At 37.5% G+C, this 22,969-nt stretch overlaps 1 protein-coding gene across 4 annotated transcripts in view; it reads right to left on the reverse strand.

Moving 5' to 3' along the window:
* eif2d (eukaryotic translation initiation factor 2D) overlaps nucleotides 1-21,013 on the reverse strand; it is a 34,055-nt gene extending 13,042 nt beyond the window's left edge. For 3 of the 4 annotated variants that reach the window (XR_009817494.2, XR_009817493.2, XM_061981545.1), the window contains exons 1-13: nucleotides 20,771-21,013; nucleotides 20,045-20,235; nucleotides 19,862-19,945; nucleotides 18,850-18,940; nucleotides 18,660-18,767; nucleotides 18,106-18,386; nucleotides 11,082-11,199; nucleotides 10,960-11,005; nucleotides 10,767-10,873; nucleotides 10,506-10,655; nucleotides 7,008-7,097; nucleotides 4,771-4,866; nucleotides 916-1,036 (exon numbers count right to left, since the gene is read on the reverse strand). Coding sequence is in view for 2 of the 4 variants with exons in the window: in XM_061981545.1 (XP_061837529.1) it covers nucleotides 916-1,036; nucleotides 4,771-4,866; nucleotides 7,008-7,097; nucleotides 10,506-10,655; nucleotides 10,767-10,873; nucleotides 10,960-11,005; nucleotides 11,082-11,199; nucleotides 18,106-18,386; nucleotides 18,660-18,767; nucleotides 18,850-18,940; nucleotides 19,862-19,945; nucleotides 20,045-20,235; nucleotides 20,771-20,826 (1,539 nt within the window). In the remaining 2 variants the exon portion in view is untranslated. The remainder of the gene's footprint in view (nucleotides 1-915; nucleotides 1,037-4,770; nucleotides 4,867-7,007; nucleotides 7,098-10,505; nucleotides 10,656-10,766; nucleotides 10,874-10,959; nucleotides 11,006-11,081; nucleotides 11,200-18,105; nucleotides 18,387-18,659; nucleotides 18,768-18,849; nucleotides 18,941-19,861; nucleotides 19,946-20,044; nucleotides 20,236-20,770) is intronic. The other variant, XM_061981563.1, reaches the window with a different exon arrangement.
* Between the last annotated feature and the right edge of the window lie 1,956 nt (nucleotides 21,014-22,969).

The following is a 22,969-nucleotide window of genomic DNA, read 5'->3' on the forward strand; positions in this document are numbered from 1 at the left end:
AAGGATGACATCATTTTTCAAGATGATAATGCATCTTGTCGTTGTAGAGCAAAAATGGTAAAAAACGTTCCATGAAGAAAGATACATAATGTCAATGTCAAGTCTTGCAAATAGTTTGAATCTGCATCCAATTGTGGTGGACATTGAAAAAAACAGCCATGAAAAGAATCCAACCTTCAAAGCTGATATGACAACAGCAATCAGAGAAAGTTGGAGCAAGATTGATGAAGAGTATGGCTTGTCACGCGTTAAGGCCATGCTTCAGAGACTGCAAGCTGTTGTAAAAGCCAGAGGTGACGCAACAATGTACTAGTGTTGTGTTGTAGTGTTTGTTTGATGAGACTGTTACGGACTACCACAATTTATTTTTTTGATTTATTTTAGTGTTTCTTAAAACCAGTGTCATGTCTGTTATCTGCTTTTTTCTACAAAACTAAACAACTGAACATCCTCCAAAAATGGTGATTGCATAATTTTTGCTCAGGTTGTAGCAGAGTTTCCCACATCTTTTCTCCAGTATTTTTCAGGAAATCTAAAGGAATGCCATCCACACCTGTTGTTTGCCACTTGCCGTTAACTTAAGAGAATTCTTGAGTTCCTCCATACTGATTTCCCCACACAGCTAATTCCTTCTGGCTTCCTCTTCAGCTGCTGTCATGCATCTGGATGTTCATATTCTTTTTCGTTTCGCAGGTTCTTAAAGTGCTCCTTCCACCTGGCATTGATGTCTAAAAGGTCTGTGGGAAGCTTACTACCACTCACTGACTTCACTGGAGTGACTGTTTATAGACAACATGCGACAATTGATAACAAGACTAGTTTTGTTTTCAGAAATTGTATCCCTGTGTTAATTTTTTTTTCATTTAAAAGCACTATACAATTTTACAAAGACAGAATATCAGGGAGTGTGATCACCTTTTTATTGGAGCCTCGGGAAGCGACAGTGATATCTATGGGTTCAACGTGGCCTTTCTTTATTATGGGTATCTGTCCAGGAAACACCATTTGATAGCACTGCTGCATTCTCCCGAGTGTCCTGTAAGAAAGAGAGGCTTTTACATAGACTGTTTTAATGGATGAATGGAAGTCAAATAACACAACTAGTTGCTGTTCAAATACAAAAAAATGCTCATCAGATTGAAAAGTGAAGTTGTTAATAGTGAAAGTACACAAAAATGAAACCTCTTGGTAATCTCTCACAATAATCATTAGATTTCCTGTAAAGCTAGTGTTAACAGCAAATTCTAACTAAGCAAGGGAAACAATTGGTGTCTTTCCTTTAGCTTCATCCCTCAGTGGAAGTCCATTTGTTTCAAAATGTGGCAAACTGACTATCCAACTAAAAAGGAGCATCCACATGTTGTTGCTAGGAAGCTGTTGTTTAGTGTGGCACCCACAATGATGGCTAGATTTTATAAAGATGGGTCAATTCTGCTGACCTGATCATGATACTGTCCACATCTCTCATAGGAAATACAAAGTGTAAAAAAAAACCCCCTAGCTATAAACTACTCTTTTCAACCATGTTGAGACAATGCTATTTATAAAAGCACAATCATCCAATGGAAAAATCTACACCTTACAGCCCTCATATGTTCAATTTTAAACCTTTCAAAATTACACTGCTATGCTGCAACATGCCAAGAGTAGGGATGTATACAGAGAAGCGGTATTTTTTGGTACTGATTCCTAATTGGGTTGATCCAGGAGGACCAACCCAAATGGCTATCGGTATTTTTTTTACCCAGCTGACCATCATAATTATGACATGCTGTCACATTCACTTCCAGTGTTACTGCAACGCATTAAAAAAAGACACAGGTAGGATCTGTTAATCAGCTTGGAATAATCACAAATAAGGAAGCAACACCACAACAAAGTTTGTAACACAGGATTTCTCCAGGTATTAGCAAATCTAACTTAATGTTTTTTATTGCCATTTTAATGCCACTTAAAAAAATTAAATTCCCATGTCCGACCCCATTTCGTTATTATACAGTACATAGTCAAAAGCTTACAATTGTCTGTATAGACACATAAGCATTTGACAATGATAATGTTAAATAGTTGACACGTTTACATTAAGTGTAATTACAATTGGCTCGCAAGACAGTTTCATCTGAGAATTAATTTTTCTGTAGTATAATTCAGTGTTCTGAATCAAAATTATTAAAGGAGAACTGCAATTAAGCCATCTAAATAAACATCCAATTCTGAATTTGTTGATCAATAGAACATAAGTAATTTTTTTTAGTTTAACTCTTTAAAACATGCTGTAAAAATGCATATCCTCTGAAAGTATGACTTTTTATAGCCACAAACTAGAGGATATGTTTTTTTAAATCAGGATACCATTTTTAAAAAAAATGTTAAACGGTTTTTTTGAAAAATAAATTAACACCATACTAGGAATGCAATTGATTCATGTCTTTGAAAATAGATGATTGATTTAAATATTTTAGAAAAATACATGTCATGGAATTATACTTGGAAAAATGCCAATAAAATGCATTAAAATTAAACTGGGTCAACTTAACATCTTGAATAGATTATATTTTACACCCTCTCAGCTGTTTAAAATGGGTACAGTAGATAGCAAAGTATGTATAAAGTGACAGGCAGCTGAAGGAACTCTCATTCATTTACTCTGGGAATGTCAGAAAATAAAAGCTGTGGTCTGTTGTGAAAATTGTAAGAGTACCGATGAATATGGTATCGATAAGGAATATCGATATTGGTATCAGTATCGATAAAATCCCAACGATATTAATCCCTATTAAAGAGAGACCAACATCCCAATAACCAAGTCAGACTGACACTAAGGCAGGGGTGCCCAATTTCAGCAGAGGTGATCTACCATATACAGGACTGTCTCAGAAAATTAGAATATTGTGATGAAGTTCTTTATTTTCTGTAATGCAATTAAAAAAACAAAAATGTCATACATTCTGGATTCATTACACATCAACTGAAATATTGCAAGCCTTTTATTATTTTAATATTGCTGATTATGGCATACAGTTTAAGAAAATTCAAAAATCGTATCTCAAAAAATTAGAATATTTCCTCATACCAAGTTAAAAAAAAAAAGATTTATAACAGCAAAACAAAATCAAACATTTGAAAATGTCAATTAATGCACTCAGTAGTTGGTTGGGAATCCTTTTGCACGGATTACTGCATCAATGCGGCGTGGCATGGAGGCAATCAGCCTGTGGCATTGCTGAGGTGTTATGGATGCCCAGGATGCTTCAATAGCGACCTTTAGCTCATTTGCATTGTTGGGTCTGGTGTCTTTCAGCTTTTTCTTCACAATACCCCACAAATTCTCTATGGGGTTCAGGTCAGGGGAGTTGGCAGGCAAAGCTTTTGAAGTATGCTGTCAACTATTGGTAGTAATGGAGGTAGTGTCCACTCTTGAAGGGACTATCATAGAAGGGGTGCATTAATATAAATACCTTGATATTTTAATCGATGACTCTCTTACTTTTAAACATTTAATTGATAAACTGGTGAAGAAACTAAAACTTAAATTGGCGTTTTTCTTCTGTAACAAGAGATGTTTTTCTTTTGGTGTAAAAAAGTGTCTTGTCTCTGCCACATTTTTATCTGTGCTAAATTATGGTGATCTTTTTTTATATGAATGCTACTCGTTCCTGTCTTCAGAGGGTCGACTCTGTTTACCATGCTTCTTTGAGGTTCATCACAAACTGTAGAGCCATGACACACCACTGTGACTTGTACTTTCGGGTGGGATGGCCTTCTCGGTCCACTAGGAGACAGTGTCCTTGGTACACTTTTATATACAAGGCTCTTCTGGGACTATTGCCCGATTACATTTGTATATTGACTACACAAAGAAATACGGACTCTTATGCTCTGAGATCCAACGATCAGCTGTTGCTCTTTGGTCCTTTTGCTCCCACTGAGCTGGGAAAAAAGCTTTTGTCTATGCAGCTCCTTGTGCTTGGAACATGTTACAAAGAGACTGGAAGCTTATTGAATTGTTATCTTTAAATGCTTTTAAATCTAAACAGAGAATTTGAAGCAGCCTCAGTTATCTGTAACAGTTTTACTTCATGTCTATCCTGTCATTTTAATGTGTAATGCGAATGTAAAATTATGTGTAACTTTGCTGCCTCTTGGCCAGGACTTCCTTGAAAAATAGGTTTTTAATCGCAATAGGATTTTTGCCTATTTAAATAAAAATAATAATAATGGTGGGTTTACTATGCTTTCGCACACCTGGGACACTGTCCTCCATCGGCGATGCCAGGGCGGAGAACAGAAATGGCCGGTCGGGGAACTTTATTTTAAAAATTTCTCGACCTGGTCATCTGTTTTTAGACATGTCACACTAGGAAGCTGCAACAGCTCCGACGAAAGCTGAAGTGTCAGTTGAAACTGTCAGCAGGTAAGACACCTCTCCCACACACAACTTTGTCTGAACACAAGAATATTGCACCTATCTGAATACATGATGAATGGAATCGATTTACTTTGACCTTCCATTGTCTTGTGAAAAAAGTCCAATACCACACAAATGTTCAATATGGAAAAAAAAATAAGGGCCATTCATAAGTTCTATCTTATAGATTTGTGTTATTTCAAATCCATTGTGGTGGTGTACAAAGAAAAATTCTAAACAAAATATGGACAAATTACTCTGGATCTGACCGTACATACAGTGAGCAAGCAAAGTGTAAGTTACAAACTGTTATGAATTATAATCATAGTGACATGTTGTAGTTACAGAAAATATGTAGTTACCTGCTGAAAAGGTCCTCCCACTTAAGAGACTCTATTTCCTGGTATTCTGATTTTTCAAGCACACAGTCACACAGTGTAGGGTTGATGCTAACATAACTGGTTGGGGGAAACAAACAAAATGACATGTTTTTTTACAGTCAAGTATCATTTAACTGGATAGCAAGGAAAATGCTGGCTTATGAGGCTTGAATAGAAAAACTAGTTTAATCTATCCTCATCATAAAATTTGTGACAGATGAAAAGAGACAAATACTTGTTAAACTATAAACAGGAGCATGAAATGTCACATTATATTTTGAGCTACATTTCACTGTCTTAACTGATTACTACAGTATGACATGGCCTTGAGGAGTAAATATCGGTGACATTTAAAGTCAAATTTTTCTGATAAGTTGCTATTGTTTACCAGTAACACAATTTATTTTGCCTTACGTCTGCTGACCGTATATACCAGGGGTCGGCAACCTTTACCAGTCAAAGAGCCATTTTGACCAGTTTCACAAATTAAAGAAAACAATGGGAGCCACAAAAATCTTTTGAAATTTAAAATTAAATAACACTGCATACAAATTGATATGAAAATTGAATGTTAGTGCAGCCCGCGGGTTTCATATGACTGGCGCCTGACAGCGTCATACTTGTCAACCATCCCGATTTTTCCAGCTGACTAACAAACTCAAGGCATCTCTTCTATCGTACGTGCCGTGATGGTACAGCATTTAGCGCCCAATACAACCAGCGTGCCGGCCCAGCCACACATTGTATTGTATGGGGTAATTGTTTGCTTACGTAAGGGACAGCAAGGCATACTTGTTCAACAACCACACAGGTTACACTGACGGTGGCGGTATAAAAAACTTTAACACTCTTACTAATAATGCGCCACACTGTGAACCCACACCAAACAAGAATGACAAACACATTTCGGGAGAACATTTGCACCGTGAACACAACATAAACACAACAGAACAAATACCAAGAATCCCATGCAGCTCTAACTTTTCCGGGCTACATTATACACCCCCGCTACCAAACCCCGCCCACCTCCACCGACGCACGGAAGAGTCAGGGCTGCATGGGATTCTGGGTATTTGTTCTGTTGTGTTTATGTTGTGTTAAGGTGCAGGTGTTCTCCCGAAATGTGTTTGTCATTCTTGTTTGGTTTTGGTTCAAAGTGTGGCGCATTATTAGTAAGAGTCTTACAGTTGTTTTATATGGCCACCGTCAGTGTAACCTGTGTGGCTGTTGACCAAGTATGCCTTGCTGTCACTTCCGTGTGCAAGCAGAAAATTCATATAACAAGAAGCTGGGCTGGCACGCTGAATATACAGATTGTAGAGGGCCCTAAATGCTGTACCATCATGGCACGCCCTTTTTATTATTGTAAGGGTGAAAATCGGAGAATATTAATCCCGGGAGTTTTCTGCGAGAGGCACTGAACTCCGGAAGTCTCCCGGGAAAATCGGGGGGTCGGCAAGTATGCAGCTGAGCCGCATCAGAGTGATCAAAGAGCCGCATGCGGCTCCAGAGCCGCGGGTTGCCGACCCCTGCTATGTTGAAATTGTTACTAATATTAATACTGTTGTTGATAATATTCATTTTTGTTTCACTACTTTTGGTTTGTTCTGTGTCGTGTTTGTGTCTCCTCTCAATTGCTCGGTTTGTTGCTGGGTCGGGTTTGGTTTTGGCATTGGATTGCATTGTTATGGTATTGCTGTGTATTGTTTTGTTGGATTGATTAATTTAAAAAAAAATAAAAATAAAAAAAATAAAAATCGATTTTTAAAAATGAGAATCGATTCTGAATCGCACAACGTGAGAATCGCGATTCGAATTCAAATCGATTTTTTCCCACACCCCTAATATATATATAAAAAAAGATATACATATATATACAGTATAGAAAAATGCTTATACAAAAACCGGAAATGACGCAAAACTGCATACATCAGTAGCAAAAAGGAAGTCTTGTAGACATATCATCATTGATAAATAAATGTATTATATTTAGACTGTATAATAATATACAAAATATTAACAATATCCACTATAACAAAAACATAGAATATAATAATTATAGATGTATATTGTAGCCCCTGAATCGTAGTCAAATCGTGAGGTGCCCAAAGATTCGCACCCCTTATGTTAATGTTGAGAGAATAGATATATTTAAAATAATGCATTGATTTCATACTAATATTGCACATATTCATTACATAAACAAACATTTTACTTACTTCTTATTGTTTTCATTCACCAAGTCATTCATCTTCACATAGTCAGTGACTATACTTCTCACCTCTGCAGGCTGCAGTATCACACCTTTCCTGCAGGAGCATCAGAAAACACCAGTCAAGTCTGCTGTGGTACTATCAGAGACAACAAGGTATTAAGAAGGTAGACTTTGCTAAAAAAATAAAAATAAAAAAACCTTCAAAATTAAAAGTAAACAAAAAAGAGATCATACCACACTAACACTAAAGTGGACGTTTTGCTTTTCCTCTTTCTTTAGGCTTTGTGAGTGTTTTTTTTACAGTTCAGATATGAGTATGTGTTTGGTCACAATATGTGTCATAATGGCATTTCACATTGCCATGTTTTATTGGAACCAAAAACACAATTTTCCTCTTCTTACAGAGAGCCATCTGTATTTATTATTCTGTTGTTGTTGCACGTTGTCTTTTTCTCCACCTGTCCACCGCAGCAGTTGGTCAGGCCAAGGGAGAGCAGAAGAAGCAAGCAGGGACATTCTGCTCTTTTCCCCTTCTAACACTCACTTGACTATGCTCTCCTTCTGAGTAAGTCTCACTTGTTTCCTTCTTATTTATGTGGATATCACTCGTTCTTCCGTGTCATTCCCTTTGTTTCTCTCGCCGGTCTCTGAATTTAGAGTCGGCATGTTTACCTTTTGGAATGCAAAGATTTGATTGGCTGACAAATATTGCGTGGTATGTTTTAACTCACATGCAATTAGTCAGTGTATTTGCTGATGTGATCAACCAGTACTTTAAAGTATTTAAAAGCTGCGCCGGTGAAAATAGAAGCGAGTACTCTGTCAAAACTTCAAATATTTTAATAATTAATTTACTATAAACGTCCACTGGCCCCATGTACTAAGAGTGCATGCGCATGGTGTTCCTGGGAATAAAAGCTTTATCTTTTCTCCTCCAAACATATTGCTGGGTATTGTGGCCAAACAGCTCAATGTTTTTCATCTGACATCACATGGACAAAGATAAGACCTTCTGGAGGAAAGTTCTGTGGTCAGATGAAACAAAAATTGAGCTGTTTGGCCACAATACCCAGCAATATGAATGTAGGAGAAAAGGTGAGGCCTTTAATCCTAGGAACACCATTCCTACCGTCAAGCATGGTGGTGTAGTAGCATGCTCTCGGTCTGTTTTGCTGCCAATGGAACTGGTGCTTTACAGAGAGTAAATGGCACAATGAAAAAGGAGGATTATCTCCAAATTCTTCAGGACAACCTAAAATCATAAGCTTGGAGGTTGGTCTCGGGCGCAGTTGGGTGTTCTAACAGGACAATGACCCCAAACACACGTCAAAAGTGGTAAAGGAATGGCTTAATCAGGCTAGAATTAAGGTTTTAGAATGGCCTTCCCAAAGTCCTGACTTAAACATGTGGACAATGCTGAAGAAACAAGTCCATGTCAGAAAACCAACAAATTCAGCTGAACTGCACCAATTTTTTCAAGAGGAGTGGTCAAAAACTCAACCAGAAGCTTGCCAGAAGCTTGTGGATGGCTACCAAAAGCGCCTCGTTGCAGTGAAACTTGCCAAGGGACATCTAACCAAATATTAAAATTGCTGTATGTATACTTTTGACCCAGCAGATTTGGTCACATTTTCAGTAGACCCATTATAAATTCACAAAAGAACCAAACTTCATGAATGTTTTTTGTGACCAACAAGTATGTGCTCCAATCACTCTATCAGAAAAAAATAAGAGTTGTAGAAATTATAGGAAACTCAAGACAGCCATGACATTGTTATTTACAAGTGTATGTAAACTTTTGACCACGACTCTATATAAATATAACTTCTGTTGTATTGTGCAAAATTATTATTTGTTATGAAGTCTAAACTTTTATTTACATCACAATTGATTCATGTTGTGTTTTACTTGTATATAAATGTTTATTACTAATACTATGTACCGGTAGTCATTATTTAACATATATTTGCATGTTTTCTTTAGTTACACTGTGGTTCACGCTGGATGTGAGTGTGCCGCCTATTAAAGCACTTGGAACTTGGATGCTACTCCCTGATTCCCATATTCATTTTGGATGGAGTTTGGCTTGCTGTTGACTTGTCAATTTACACTGCAGGAACAGTACAGTTGGCGATGCTGCAAACTGGGATTGTGGGTGATGGGTGGCTTCTTGGTGAGTGCATTTATGTATGCAATTGTCCTAACATTAACACTTGCGGTGCACAATAAGAGCATATGTACCCCCTAATGTAATATCCCGTCTTTACAGCATCAGTTCGAGTCAGTGGTCAAAGTGAAACATTTGCTCTTTTTTTTGGTTAAACTACATCTTTAAGATCTTTTAAACAAGTCCCTGATTGTTTATGTGCAAAGTGTGTGTGAAATACTAAACTACACCTTTTTCCCGGCGCATGCACTGCTGCACGAACTTGCAACAATAGTGGAATAGAGCTCTTTTTTCCACACCAGCAAGAAGCACCTCCAACTCATATTCGGTGAAATTCTTTTTTTTGCCGTCTTGCTCATTATCTTTGTGTTTTCTGATTGTGCAACACGGGACATTTCAGGTGCATGGCTAATTTAATTATGATTTGTGTATTTAAATGGGGGATGGACAAGGAGTGGCAATCCACTCCCAAAATGTGCGCCCAATTCCACGCTGATTGGGATGTACAAAAGAAATGTGCTTGCATTAATGCGCATGCACACATTAATACATATTTACTTTTTTATGTGACGTTTTTTGTATTTGAGCGTACACCATTTTTAGTAGGATAACCACACAAGTCTTAATACATGACGCCCCAGGTGCATATGGGAAAGTGTCTTGGTCTGGACTCAGTAGTGTTTTCTGCTATAGGTCTACCCCCTCAAGCTAAGTTAAACTGTGTGCGCTGATCTACTGTCTACAACGATTACAAAGTGTTAGCATGTTGAGCAATTGCCCCAAGAAAATGTTTGTTTGGGTGTAAGGAAAAGTTATCTTTGTTTAGCTTCTCTAAAGAAGTAAACTGGGGAGGTGGGCCTCAGCAATGCTGGCCAACCCTTTCGAAAGTCCCATCAGTGGAGTGGGCTCAGCAGGAGCTGTGCGTTGCCTACCCATGCTTTAGTTATACGATTACAGGTTTCATGATCTATCGATGTGGGCAGCACTGGATATATTTTAGAATGGTTTGCAGTATATTTAGCAGCATTTGATGTTACTGCACATTGTAATCTCAGGAGTAATTTAGTTGGAAAAATTAATGAATGACAGAGTCATTTCAAGACATTACATGACATTGATTGAAGATATAATTCACACAAAGAAGTTAAGAAATTAGTTAAGTGAGGAGCCGTGGTAATTTTATCTCACTCTCTTCAAAAATAGGTCATAGGTTTAGGACAGCCACAGCATTGCCCCACCGCTGTCAGTTTTTCATTCAAAAAGGAAATACAAAACATTTTAACCACAAAGACATGTGGATGTATCATGAGTCAGGTTCAGGAAAAACCCACAAACCTTTTTTTTGCATCCTGAAAAAGAGGCTCTAATCGGGCTGACACAGAGTATAAAATGGTGATTTCAGGAGGATGATACATTTCTTCTCCTCCGCTTTGTAGTGGAATTGCTTCAACTTCCGCTTCCTCAGGAACACAAAAGGAGCGTAATCTACAAGTGACAAATAAGAAATACACTAAAAGGTACGGTATTTTTCAGTATAATGCAGTTTTCTGTAAATGTATAGAAACTGAATGTATATTTATTCAAAGCCAAACTTACTCTGGGTTTTTCCAGTCCACTTCTACAATACTCTCCACGCCCTTCGTCAATTCTTTCACTCGTACAATGCTGTGCTGCTGCTGCATAACCTGCAGAAACTTGGACAGCTGTTGGAAGATTGTTCATATAAAGGCCAGTGGGATTCTAATGGACTCTGAAATGAATAATGTAACACTGTCACATACTTATATACCTTTTTATAACTGGATTTTTTAATATCTAGTTGTTTTCCACTCGGGCTAGAAAAACACAAGGTGTTGAGAGAATAATTACATTTCTCTTGAGCAAATTTGTGAATAATGAGTAATTCTTTACCAGCAGGAAAACATGTGGTTGCGGAGAAATGTGCTTGTCAGCAGAGGGAGCTCCGATTTCTTCACCTTGCTTTTGAGAGCACAGAGGAAACACTGCAGGAACAAGGAGTCCATGTCCTCTAGGAAACCAAATTATAACAAAGGTGAAATTATTTTCCCCTTTTCCCACATCAGAAAGTATGTGGTTTAATTTACACAACACAATGATGCGGACATGAAATAGCTCTGCATGTGTCAGAGCATGTCTTGTGATCAATAAATAGCAGATTGTTTGATGTGAATTGAATCTGGCTTTTTCATGTGAAGCTGCACCACATTAAAAGAAAAGAAAAGAAAATGTGGCTGGGGCAGCAAAGTCCACAGTGCCTAAAGTTGTAGAGCCCAATGTAAAAGTTTACACAATTAGTTAGATACATAATTGAAGAGCAAGACTAATGGTATGGTAAACATTTAGAGTGTAATCGCCATCAGTCGGCACAAAAATGTCAGATAGTTACGGTGGCTGAAAAAGGTCACAACAAATGCAAACGTGACAAGACAATATCATAAATTACAACACAACAACTTTCAGCTACAGCACGACTGCAAAAGCCACAACAAATACAAATGCATCAACACAACAATATAAAGTCGAAATACAACTTTAAGCCACAAAGGACGCGACAAACTATGACGGAAGTAACAGTGAATCAACTTTCGGCGACAAACCAACTTCCTTAATTAACATAATATATTAGTATTATTATTGGGGCGGTATAGCTCGGTTGGTAGAGTGGCCGTACCAGCAACTTGAGGGCTCTAGGTTCGATTCCAGCTTCCGCCATCCTAGTCACTGCCGTTGTGTCCTTGGGCAAGACACTTTACCCACCTGCTCCTAGTGCCACCCACACTGGTTTAAATGTAACTTAGATATTGGGTTTCACTATGTAAAGCGCTTTGAGTCACTAGAGAAAAGCGCTATATAAATATAATTCACACTTCACTATTATTAAAGAAGTCAAAAAAAGTTATTTACGACTAGGCCTCGGCCGAGACACGATACGCCGATTAACCGACAATAAATGAAAATTGAGTCAGTTAAGTTTTCCAGCGTCGATAAATCGCCATGTGTATGCTTCAACAGTATTTACGCTTTTCAGGAGTTTCAAAAGCTGCGCGCGTTTGTACTATAGCGAAATGAAAAGAACGGGGGTGAATCATCTTGTCCTTCTTCAGGAGGTTTTGACTCTTTGTGCGGCGAAGGGAAGTCGTTGGCTCGCTAACAGGCCTGGCCAACCCGCGGCTCCTAAACCGCATGTGGCTCTTCGTTCATATTGAAGTTTGTGTTTTTTTAAGGCGCGTGTTCGGCAAGCGAGACGGTCTGAAAGTGCAGTCACTCTATTGCATCGGTTTCTGCGGCTGCGGACGGACTGACACTAGCTTGTTAGCTAGCTTAAATGCTAATATGTAAACAACAGACATTGTTTTTCCCCATTACGAAACGTCATTCCCTAATCTAAAATTGTAGAAACACATTGCTGTACAAACAACTGTGCTACAGTATTCACATTAAACAAAGGATGGACTGTTTTAGCACAAAGTGATTGATAAACTCGACAAATTGAAGCAGACGGACACGAACTCCGTTTAACGGAGAGTGAACTCACGTGATGTAACAAACTGGAAGTGAAACAACTGATTATACCCTTTACAATTTAAAATGGAAGATAAACATATTTAAACACACAGATAAAATTATGTGGCTCTTATGAAGTCAAAATAATATTTGATGTTTCCTCTGTTAAGAAAGTATATTGAGTGGCTATTTATTTTAGTTATTAAAAAAAAAAACTTTGTTGAAAGAGCTTAGTGTGTGTGTACTGTATTTTTCGGATTATAAATGGCAGTTTTTTTCATAGTTTGGCCGTGGGTGCGACATATACTTCGGAGCGACTTATGTGTGAAATTATTAACACATTACCGTAAAATATCAAATAATATTATTTATCTCATTCGCGTAAGAGACGAAGCAAATGGCAGCAATCGTCACACACACGTCAGCAATCGTCACTCACACGTCAACCAATAAGAATTCGGCGGAGGAGGGTCATGGCAGAAGTGCATTGTAGGTCATGGGATGCTAACTCCATCCATCCATTTTCTACCGCTTATTCCCTTTGGGGTCGCAGGGGGCGCTGGAGCCTATCCAGCTACAATCGGGCGGAAGGCGGGCTACACCCTGGACAAGTCGCCACTTCATCACAGGGCCAACACATATAGACAGACAACATTCACACTCACATTCACACACTAGGGACCATTTAGTGATGCCAATCAACCTATCCCCAGGTGCATGTCTTTGGAGGTGGGAGGAAGCTGGAGTAACCGGAGGGAACCCACGCAGTCACGGGGAGAACATACAAACTCCACACAGAAAGATCCCGAGCCCGGGATTGAACCCAAGACTACTCAGGACCTTCGTATTGTGAGGCAGACGCACTAACCCCTCTTCCACCGTGCTGCCGGGATGCTAACTGCTATATGCTATATGCTACTGCCGTAGCTATTAAAATGGATTACATCAACATTGGCGGTAACTTATAAAAACTGAGAAGGACTGAACAAAAATGGCACCAAAAAGGAAATCATATACTGCAGATTACAAGCTGTAAGTAGTGAAATATGCAGCAGAGAACGGCAATCGAGCAGCAGAAAGAAAGGACATACCAGAGGCGACACCGGGGAGGAAGATTTCATCGGATTTAGCGATCGGGAGTGACAGATTGTTTGGTAAACGTACATATAACATGTTCTATATGTTATAGTTATTTGAATGACTCTTGCCATTGTTGTTGCGTTAACATACCAGGCACGTTCTCAGTTGGTTATTTATGCGCCATATGGCGTACACTTATTCAGCCTGTTGTTCACTATTCTTTATTTATTTTAAATTGCCTTTCTAATGTCTATTCTTGGTGTTGGATTTTATCAAATAAATTTCCCCTAAAAATGCGACTTATACTCCAGTGCGACGTATATATGTTTTTTTCCTTCTTTATTGTGCATTTTCGGCCGGTGCAACGTATAGTCCGAAAAATACAGTAAGTACTTTTTGAGTCCATTCAACAATACCATGATAATAATTACTGTGATCATTTTGCTCATAACTTTATTTAGCCATTTTGTTTATTGTTTTGGTTGTATATAGTTGATAAATGTAATGGTAAATTAGTTATACATGTATAGCGCTTTTCTACAGTCAAGGTACTCAAAGCGCTTAGACACTATTTCCACATTCACCCATTCACACACACATTCACACACTGATGGTGGGAGCTGCCATGCAAGGCCCAAACCACGACCCGTCAGGAGCAAGGGTGAAGTGTCTTGCTCAAAGACACAAAGGATGTGACTGGGATGACGGAAGCCGGGGATGTAACCAGGAACCCTCAGGTTGCTGGCACAGCCGCTCTACCAACCGAGCCACGTCGTCCCACGTTGATTGTACACCCTCGTCTTAAAAACAGAGACATAACCTATTATTTTGATTTTGGTTGCGATTTTTATTAAAGTGCAACATTTTGCTTACAGACAGAGTACATTTTAATTGTATTATTTGTTTTATTTAACTTGGTATCTAAAAGTTTACATTTCAATTGCAATGTTAAAATATAAGAGAAACACAAGTTAATTGCATTTGCATGTATTGTCATTATATCAGTGTTTAATTTGGTCTCAAAAAAATGTATGTCAATAATATCGTTTATCTGCAATTACTTGCAGGTCAATATATCGTCGAGCAAAATGTGATATTGCCCAGGACTATTTACGACTAATAAAGTTGTTACACTTCAATTACCTTTCCAAACTTTGTTCGCAACACCGTTTTCAACTTTCTGTCTCAGGAAGTCGGTTTGTCGCCGAAACTTGTCCACTGCTAATTTAACCTGAAGAGATTCAGTTGAGGTTTATTTTTGATATTGTATTATTTTATGTTGGAAAAACAAAAGCAGAAATAGCAGGTAATTCTGTTGTTAAAATGTTAACTGTACTTTAACTGAACATTTCTTGAATATTGAAAATTAGAGCAGAAATTATTTTCTCTTGTTAATTCAACCAAAAAAAGCATTTTATTCAAAAATTGTTTTTTTCTTGCTTGTTTGTATCCATAATTTGCTAAAAAGTTCCACAATCGATTTCAACTCTCTATATTTATACACATACACACATACAAACCCCGTTTCCATATGAGTTGGGAAATTGTGTTAGATGTAAATATAAACGGAATACAATGATTTGCAAATCATTTTCAACCCATATTCAGTTGATTATGCTACAAAGACAACATATTCGATGTTCAAACTGATAAACGTTTCTTTTTTTGCAAATAATCATTAACTTTAGAATTTGATGCCAGCAACACGTGACAAAGAAGTTGGGAAAGGTGGCAATAAATACTGATAAAGTTGAGGAATGCTCATCAAACACTTATTTGGAACATCCCACAGGTATATATATATATATATATATATATATATATATATATATATATATATATATATATATATATATATATATATAAATATATATATATATATATATATATATATATATACACTTTTTTTTTTACAGTATATATATATATATATATATATATATATATATAAAAATATATATATATATATATATATATACACACTTTTTTTTTTACAGTATATATATATATATATATATATATATATATATATACGTATATATATATATACATAAATATATTTTTTTTTTTACAGTATATATATATATATATATATATATATATATATATATATATATATATATATATATATATATATATACTGTATATATATATATATATATATATATATATATATATGTACATTAATATATATTAGAGATGTCCGATAATATCGGACTGACGATATTATCGGTCGATACATGCTTTAAAGTATATTATTTGCTTGTCCGGGAATATCGGAAATTATCGGTATCGGTTTCAAAAAGTAAAATTTATGACTAAAACGCCGCTGTACGGAGTGGTACACGGACGTAAGGAGAAGTACAGAGCGCTAATATACCTTAAAGGCACTGCCTTTGCGTGCCGGCCCAATCACATAATATCTGCGGCTTTTCACACACACAAGTGAATGCATGCATACTTGGTCAACAGCCATACAGGTCACACTGAGGGTGGCCGTATAAACAACTTTAACACTGTTACAAATATGCGCCACACTGTGAACCCACACCAAACAAGAATGACAAACACATTTCGGGAGAACATCCGCACCGTAACACAACATAAACACAACAGAACAAATACACAGAACCCCTTGCAGCACTAACTCTTCCGGGACGCTACAATATACACCTATATAATATATAGGTGTATAATATACACCCGCTACCCTCGCACAAATTCCAGTAAACACAAAGATTTGTATTTTTAACACATTCACAGACTGGAAAACATGACACAGCATGGCATTATAATAACAAACCAAAAGGCCATTCTCCCATAAGAAATTGCCAAAAAAAGACTCAATAAGTAGTAGTAGGTATATAAATAGGCAACCTCAGTCAGGGAGAGGGGACTACAGAATTTTGACCGTGATTGCAGTAACATTTCTAACCACATTTTTACATATGGCTCCTTAATAAAGTACTTCTGATTCTGATTTAAGAGCTTTCCTGAATGTCAACGGAAGCACCAACACTGACCAAAACATAAGAAAGAAACCTGACTTGAACGGTACGCATTGTTTTAGCAGTCTTATACGAACATCTTAAAAAAAACATCTGAAGTTTAGCGGCTATTCCAATTTTGTAAATGTCTGTCCTGACAGAACAGTTCAGTGTTAAAATTGTGTAGTCAAACACGGACATATTTCGCTTGCATAAATCAGAGCAGATGGGAACTCATGACACAAGAAGGAATAACACGGGACAATGCAGGCAACAGTCTAAGAGCCTGATGCAGAGGGAAGGATGCTAGCTGACAGCATATACTAGAAATGCCCACATACATAAGTACTTCTACTACAGTGTGATATCACACTATGTACACTGTTAAAAAAAGACTACAAAACACAGGATTCCAACACAGGTATTGAAAACTGCATGCAAACTCATGTCAACATGCATGAACCTGATAATTTGACAATTTGGCATTGTTTAAACATGAGTATTCAATATTGTAATACCATTTATAAGTCATATAAGACAAAAATCATAAAAAACCCTATTAGTAATAAATTGAAGTGAATGTGCAAAAAAATGTGTGTAAGCTATTTTTACTGAAACCCTTATTTTGTCAGACAGGATTTAGCATGCAGTACTTTTATTGTGAAGGCCTGAAGTATGCTGTTGGTCTTTCCTTGCTTTCTTCTGCTGTGTTTTGACAAGAGACGGGTTTGTGTTCAGATAAAAACTACCCGTCGAGTTCCGGCCTGCCGTCCTTTCTTCACATAGAGCCTGCACAACATTAGTAGGCATCTTACAAGACTTACAGTCACACAAGATTTGAATGTATGAATGAATGTAACTCGCATTTGTGTGCGATGGTGGATCTGATGATGGCTGTTGGCATTGAACAAATTAAAATTGAAGAAGAGCGTAAAACTCTGTGTGTCTGTTTGGATAGCTTCCCTAATGTGTCAATGCTTTCATTTAGGACCAAAATGAGGCACCGATAGCTACTTCTTTTTGTAGTCTGGTTACTATCGTGGAACCAAGGTTTAGTACCTGTCCCGAACGTAATGCAGCCAGCAGGGACATCATCTATTCAGTCTCCACTGTGGCTTGTCCAAAGAACATGGCATCAGATTAAAAAAATCAAGATAGGGTCCATGCAGACAAAATATGGCACTGATTTGCGACAGCATTACATTGTAAAAAAATATCTGTTAATTCATTGGGTTCACAATTTATTCAAAAGTCATGTTGAATAATTGTCCCACATAACAAAGACCCAAAAATGTATCTATAAACAGACCCATGTTTGTTTGAAAATATACTGAAACCGGTACCTTGTGGTGATTTATGATCATCTTGATTATTTTCCCCTTCTTCATTTGCTTTTTCCCACTCCTTCCTTCCTTCCTCCTGCTCAGCAAGGCTCAGCTCGCCCACACCAGAGCAGGTTTGATCTACAAGTGGCTCGCTTTGTCGCAGCTCCTGCTCTGCACTTCCATTGCCTTCCTCCTCTTCATCTCTTTGCTCGTCATCCTCACATTCTTCATCATTCACAACAGGTTGTTTACCCTCTGGATCTGGTATAACGGGGGGACTACATTTTTCTCCAAAGGCCCTAGATAAAACATTAACACTGATTGAGCAACTAAGACTAATTGAACAGATCCCTAAACTACATTTGCGTGAAAAAGATGTATGCATGCCTCCACAACAAATGACTATACAGTACTATAACCCACTGAGCAGAGATGTGTCGTCATGGGAATATGCAAGGAACAATCAACCTAAATGATATCAAAGTGTGTGATCTTCTCACCCTCAGGCCAAACTATTCCTATATCAGCAATAGTCATTGAAGGTGTGGCAAGTAAAAAAAGAAACTACTCACCAGAGATGATCCATGTATGTATGCAAAATGCATACTCCTCGCCCTTTCATACCCAAACTGACCATTTCTGCACTGGAAACTGCCGCTGTGCCAACTGCAACTGGAGCTCTGGAATTATTACAAGGAGTTATGTCAAGAACTGAAAAGGGTATAAAAAAAAAACCTTTTCAAAACCTTAAATGATCTGTACCTGTTATTGACAATTGTAACAGCACAGCAGTCTCCCTGCTTTAAGTCTGGGAGTCCGCTACAAGGCGGCACCACACCTGGAAGCATGAGATCTGTGGACAAGAAGTTATTCAGAAACTGTACATGCTTAATACAGTGGTACAGTGCCCAGTGGTACAATACCGAGATTAGGGCTGTCGCTCGGTTAATTTGTATACTTTAATTTGCAGGCAAACATTTGAGTTACAAGAAATTCCACCATTAGTTGGCGTAGCAATTGCCACAGTGAACAATGTAAGATCTGCCCAAAACAACCGGTCTTACTTGTTAGCATTAGCTTACAGCTAAAGATTTGTTTTTCCAAACATAGGAAGGACGAAAGTGAGTGTGAAGGACAGTGCTGTAAAAAGTAGTGGATTGTATTATTTCAAATTAAAGATATAAAACATGACCAAGCATTCAGCTAGCCAACTTGTTGTAACAGTTGGAGCCAAGCATTGCTAGTCTGCACCATACTGAAGCAAAATGAGTCAATAACATCAGACAAAGATGTTGAAATAATAACGAAACGATGAACATTTATTAATGAAAATTTGGAAAAATTGCTGATGGTTTGTTTCACGGTGAAGCAGTTAGAAAGCGATACCATAGAAGTCCATTCTCCATGGTATATGCTGTACATTATTATTATGTTCCTTCATAAAACTACTGAATTAGTGACTACTACATTCTATTGTAATGTTTTTCATACAATATTTATAATCTAAAAGTTTATTTTTCTTTTTGAAAGGGCTGTAACATGTTAAAATGGTGATGTTCTGGGAGGGCCAAGCACAGATTAAATTAATTTCAATGAATTTAAATGCAAGAGGTTGATTTGAGGTACAAGTGTTTTGAGTTAAGAGCACCATCACAGACCCAACTAAGTTGTATGTTAAGGTTCTATTGTATTCTAAATAAGAATACATCATATATGGTGGTATTCATAGGCATTTGTAAAATATGTCTTTACAGGCATTAAAAAAGAAGCTTACCAGCTCCTCCAATCAACTTGTGAAGTACAGGAGGCCATGTCCTGAACGTTGGTAGAGCATCAGGGTAGCGCCAAAGCATATAGACTATTAAAAGATGAACATTCAGTTAAATAAATACAAACATAGTTAATTTAAATTAAGTTACTATCATGCTGGTGAGACCAATTTGACTATTTACATTACCTGTAGGATACAAGTGTTTCTCCAGTTGAAAAAACAGTGGATTTTTATGAAGAACATATAATGTCACCGTGTCTCCCTTGTGTGCGTAAATCTTCACAACATTTAATTCCTCTTTGTTGGGGATCACCTCAGTTAATTCATCAGAAGACAGGGAGGGAAAGGCTGCCGATATGTCAGCTTTAAGCTTTCTCCTAAAGACATAAAACAACTTAATGTCATGGCAATGAGACATATCCTTAAGAATGTAAATAAATATTCAAATGTAATTTATTTAGAGTCAAGACTGACAAACACAATAGTGACTCTTGTTTTCTTCTGAATGGATGCTTAAATTATTAGCCGATTTTAGCATGAAAGTCAATTTAACGTAGTGCCTATATGTGTGGGCTGATTACCAACGAACTCACAAACTCAACAGTAATTAAATACAGTTTCTTTTACTAGGGCACACTGGAGAAATAGCCAAACTAACTTGGGTTTTAAAATACCATTAAACTGGGATGAAGAGAATACATGTTTGTTTTGTACAGTGGGAAAAATACACTACACAACCTAAATACTATATGGTTCAGATGTGCCGTTACACCAGCAGTTCCCGGACAAGCAAATAATAATGTTGCACTGTTACGGTGATTGTTGATCAGGCTTTTTTCTGCCTTTATGACAAAATGAGAGGGTGGGTATTTTAATAATAGCTAGCAATAAGCAAATGACTCACACACTCACCTATCCGATGCCTTCATTACGGTGTTTGATTTAACGCGAAACGGCTTGGTAAACATTTTATCATACAATTCAAAAACGGTGATTTTAAATCTGAATAGATGAAAGTATAGTTTGTAATATAATTTCAATTTAGAAAAATAAGTAGTATTGCAAGTGAAAACTGCCAACTGCTACGCGTTGGGTATAATGGTCCGCCGTGTATTTACTTCCGACGTGAAACCACATCACCGCGTTTCCTTTCTTCTTCTTCTTTTATTTAATGGCGGTTGGCAAACGACCATCTGCTGTGCACAACTGCCACCTATTGAAATGGAGTGTGGACCGAGGTGGATCCCTACTATATATTATTTTATTTAACCTCGAGTTTTTTTAAATATGTGTATAATGCTTTATAACCTATATGTTCTGAGTGCAATCCTAAAATATCTTCCACTGCTAACCTAATCTTCTCTTTCGCTAACTTACAATCCAGTATTTCCCTTTCTCTATTGTATTTCCTACCAGTGACGTGCGGTGAGGTTCATGGCTGGTGAGGCACTGACTTCATCACAGTCAGATTTACAAACATATGAACCCTAAAGAGTATCTTATTCACCATTTGATTGGCAGCAGTTAACGGGTTATGTTTAAAAGCTCATACCAGCATTCTTCCCTGCTTGGCACTCAGCATCAAGGGTTGGAATAGGGGGTTAAATCACCAAAAATGATTCCCGGGCGCGGCGCCGCCACTGTTCCTCTCACCTCCCAGGGGGTGAACAAGGGGGGTCAAATGCAGAGGACAAATTTCACCACACCTAGTGTGTGTGACAATCATTGGTACTTTAACTGAACTTTAACTTTACACATACAAACTGTAGCACACAAAAAAAAGCACATTTAATCGAAAAAACATTATTATGGTCTTACCTTTACTTATAAATGAAGTCCAGGCGCCGCTCCTTCTGAACAAAAGCATCGATAACTTGTTTATAGAAGTCTTCCTTATCTTTCTTCAGTTTTAGAAGTCTCTCTGTCTTGATGGAAATCTTCCTTTAATTATTACCTCCTGCTTCGATTGAAAGTCCAGTTTAGAAAACTGTTTTATTTTAGATATGTAATCCTCCATGTTAAAAGTCCAGGCGAGAGGAAAAAATAAACGATCGCTAACTGTTGCTGCTTGTTGTCACTTATTCTGCAGCCGTGGAGTCGCAAAAATGATCGCTGGGATCACTAGCACCCTCTACCACCAGGAGGCGGGATTGCTGCGAGCCTCAGCCACTGCGTCTTCGCAGCCGTTTTATGATTGCTCAGCACAAGAAATACGTTACACACATACAGTTGTTGACAAAACACACTGTACATTATATACCTCAGCTAACAAAACTATGGAAATGTATAATATAATTCATATAGCAATACGGTCTCACTGCACAGCAGGCCAGCAGTTAGCCGAGTCATTGCGCAATCCATGGTGAGGCTCAACTGGCTGCTGATCACCGCAAGTCTCTTCTCAGTATTTGAACGGCAAATGTGAAAATTCAGCAATTTTGAATAAAAATAATCTAAAACTGGTGAAGTTAAATGGAAAATAACTTTATAGTATAATCACTGGATACATATATAACAATTTAATTTTTTTTTTTTCTTTTTACATTTTTTTTCTTTCCATGATGGCACGTGAGGCCACGTCACTGTTTCCTATAATGTATTAAAACATGTCCTACACTTTCTCTCTGATGGCAACAGTCACACAGCCCTGTATTATGTTTCCCTATCAATTTCAATGAACTATTTAGATATGTATGTCCTAATCTCATTCTAGTAATAATGTCTTCTTCCTTCCTATTTCTATTGCCTCCTCTCATTACACCTACTCTCCTCTGGACTTTGTAATACTCTCTACCTTTTGTTTCCTTATTCCAATTATCCTGCCACTTTTTATTGTGTTCTATCTTAATTATGTTCTTCACTTCTTCTTTACTGTGCTTAATATCCATGTTTACTTCTGTTTTAGTGGTTGCTTGTTTTGCATACCTATCTGCCATTGCCCACAACTCCTACATGAGCAGGAACCCAGAGAAATGTTACCACACCTCCCGCTTTATTTATTCTGCAGATTGCCTGAACTATTTCATAAACTAAATCTTGTCTTGTTTCTGATGCTATGTTTTTTATGCTAATCAATGCACTGCTGGAGTCCGAGCACACGACTGCTTTTGT

This window comes from Nerophis lumbriciformis, linkage group LG01 (assembly GCF_033978685.3).
Source record: "Nerophis lumbriciformis linkage group LG01, RoL_Nlum_v2.1, whole genome shotgun sequence".
Taxonomy (NCBI): Eukaryota; Metazoa; Chordata; class Actinopteri; order Syngnathiformes; family Syngnathidae; genus Nerophis; species Nerophis lumbriciformis.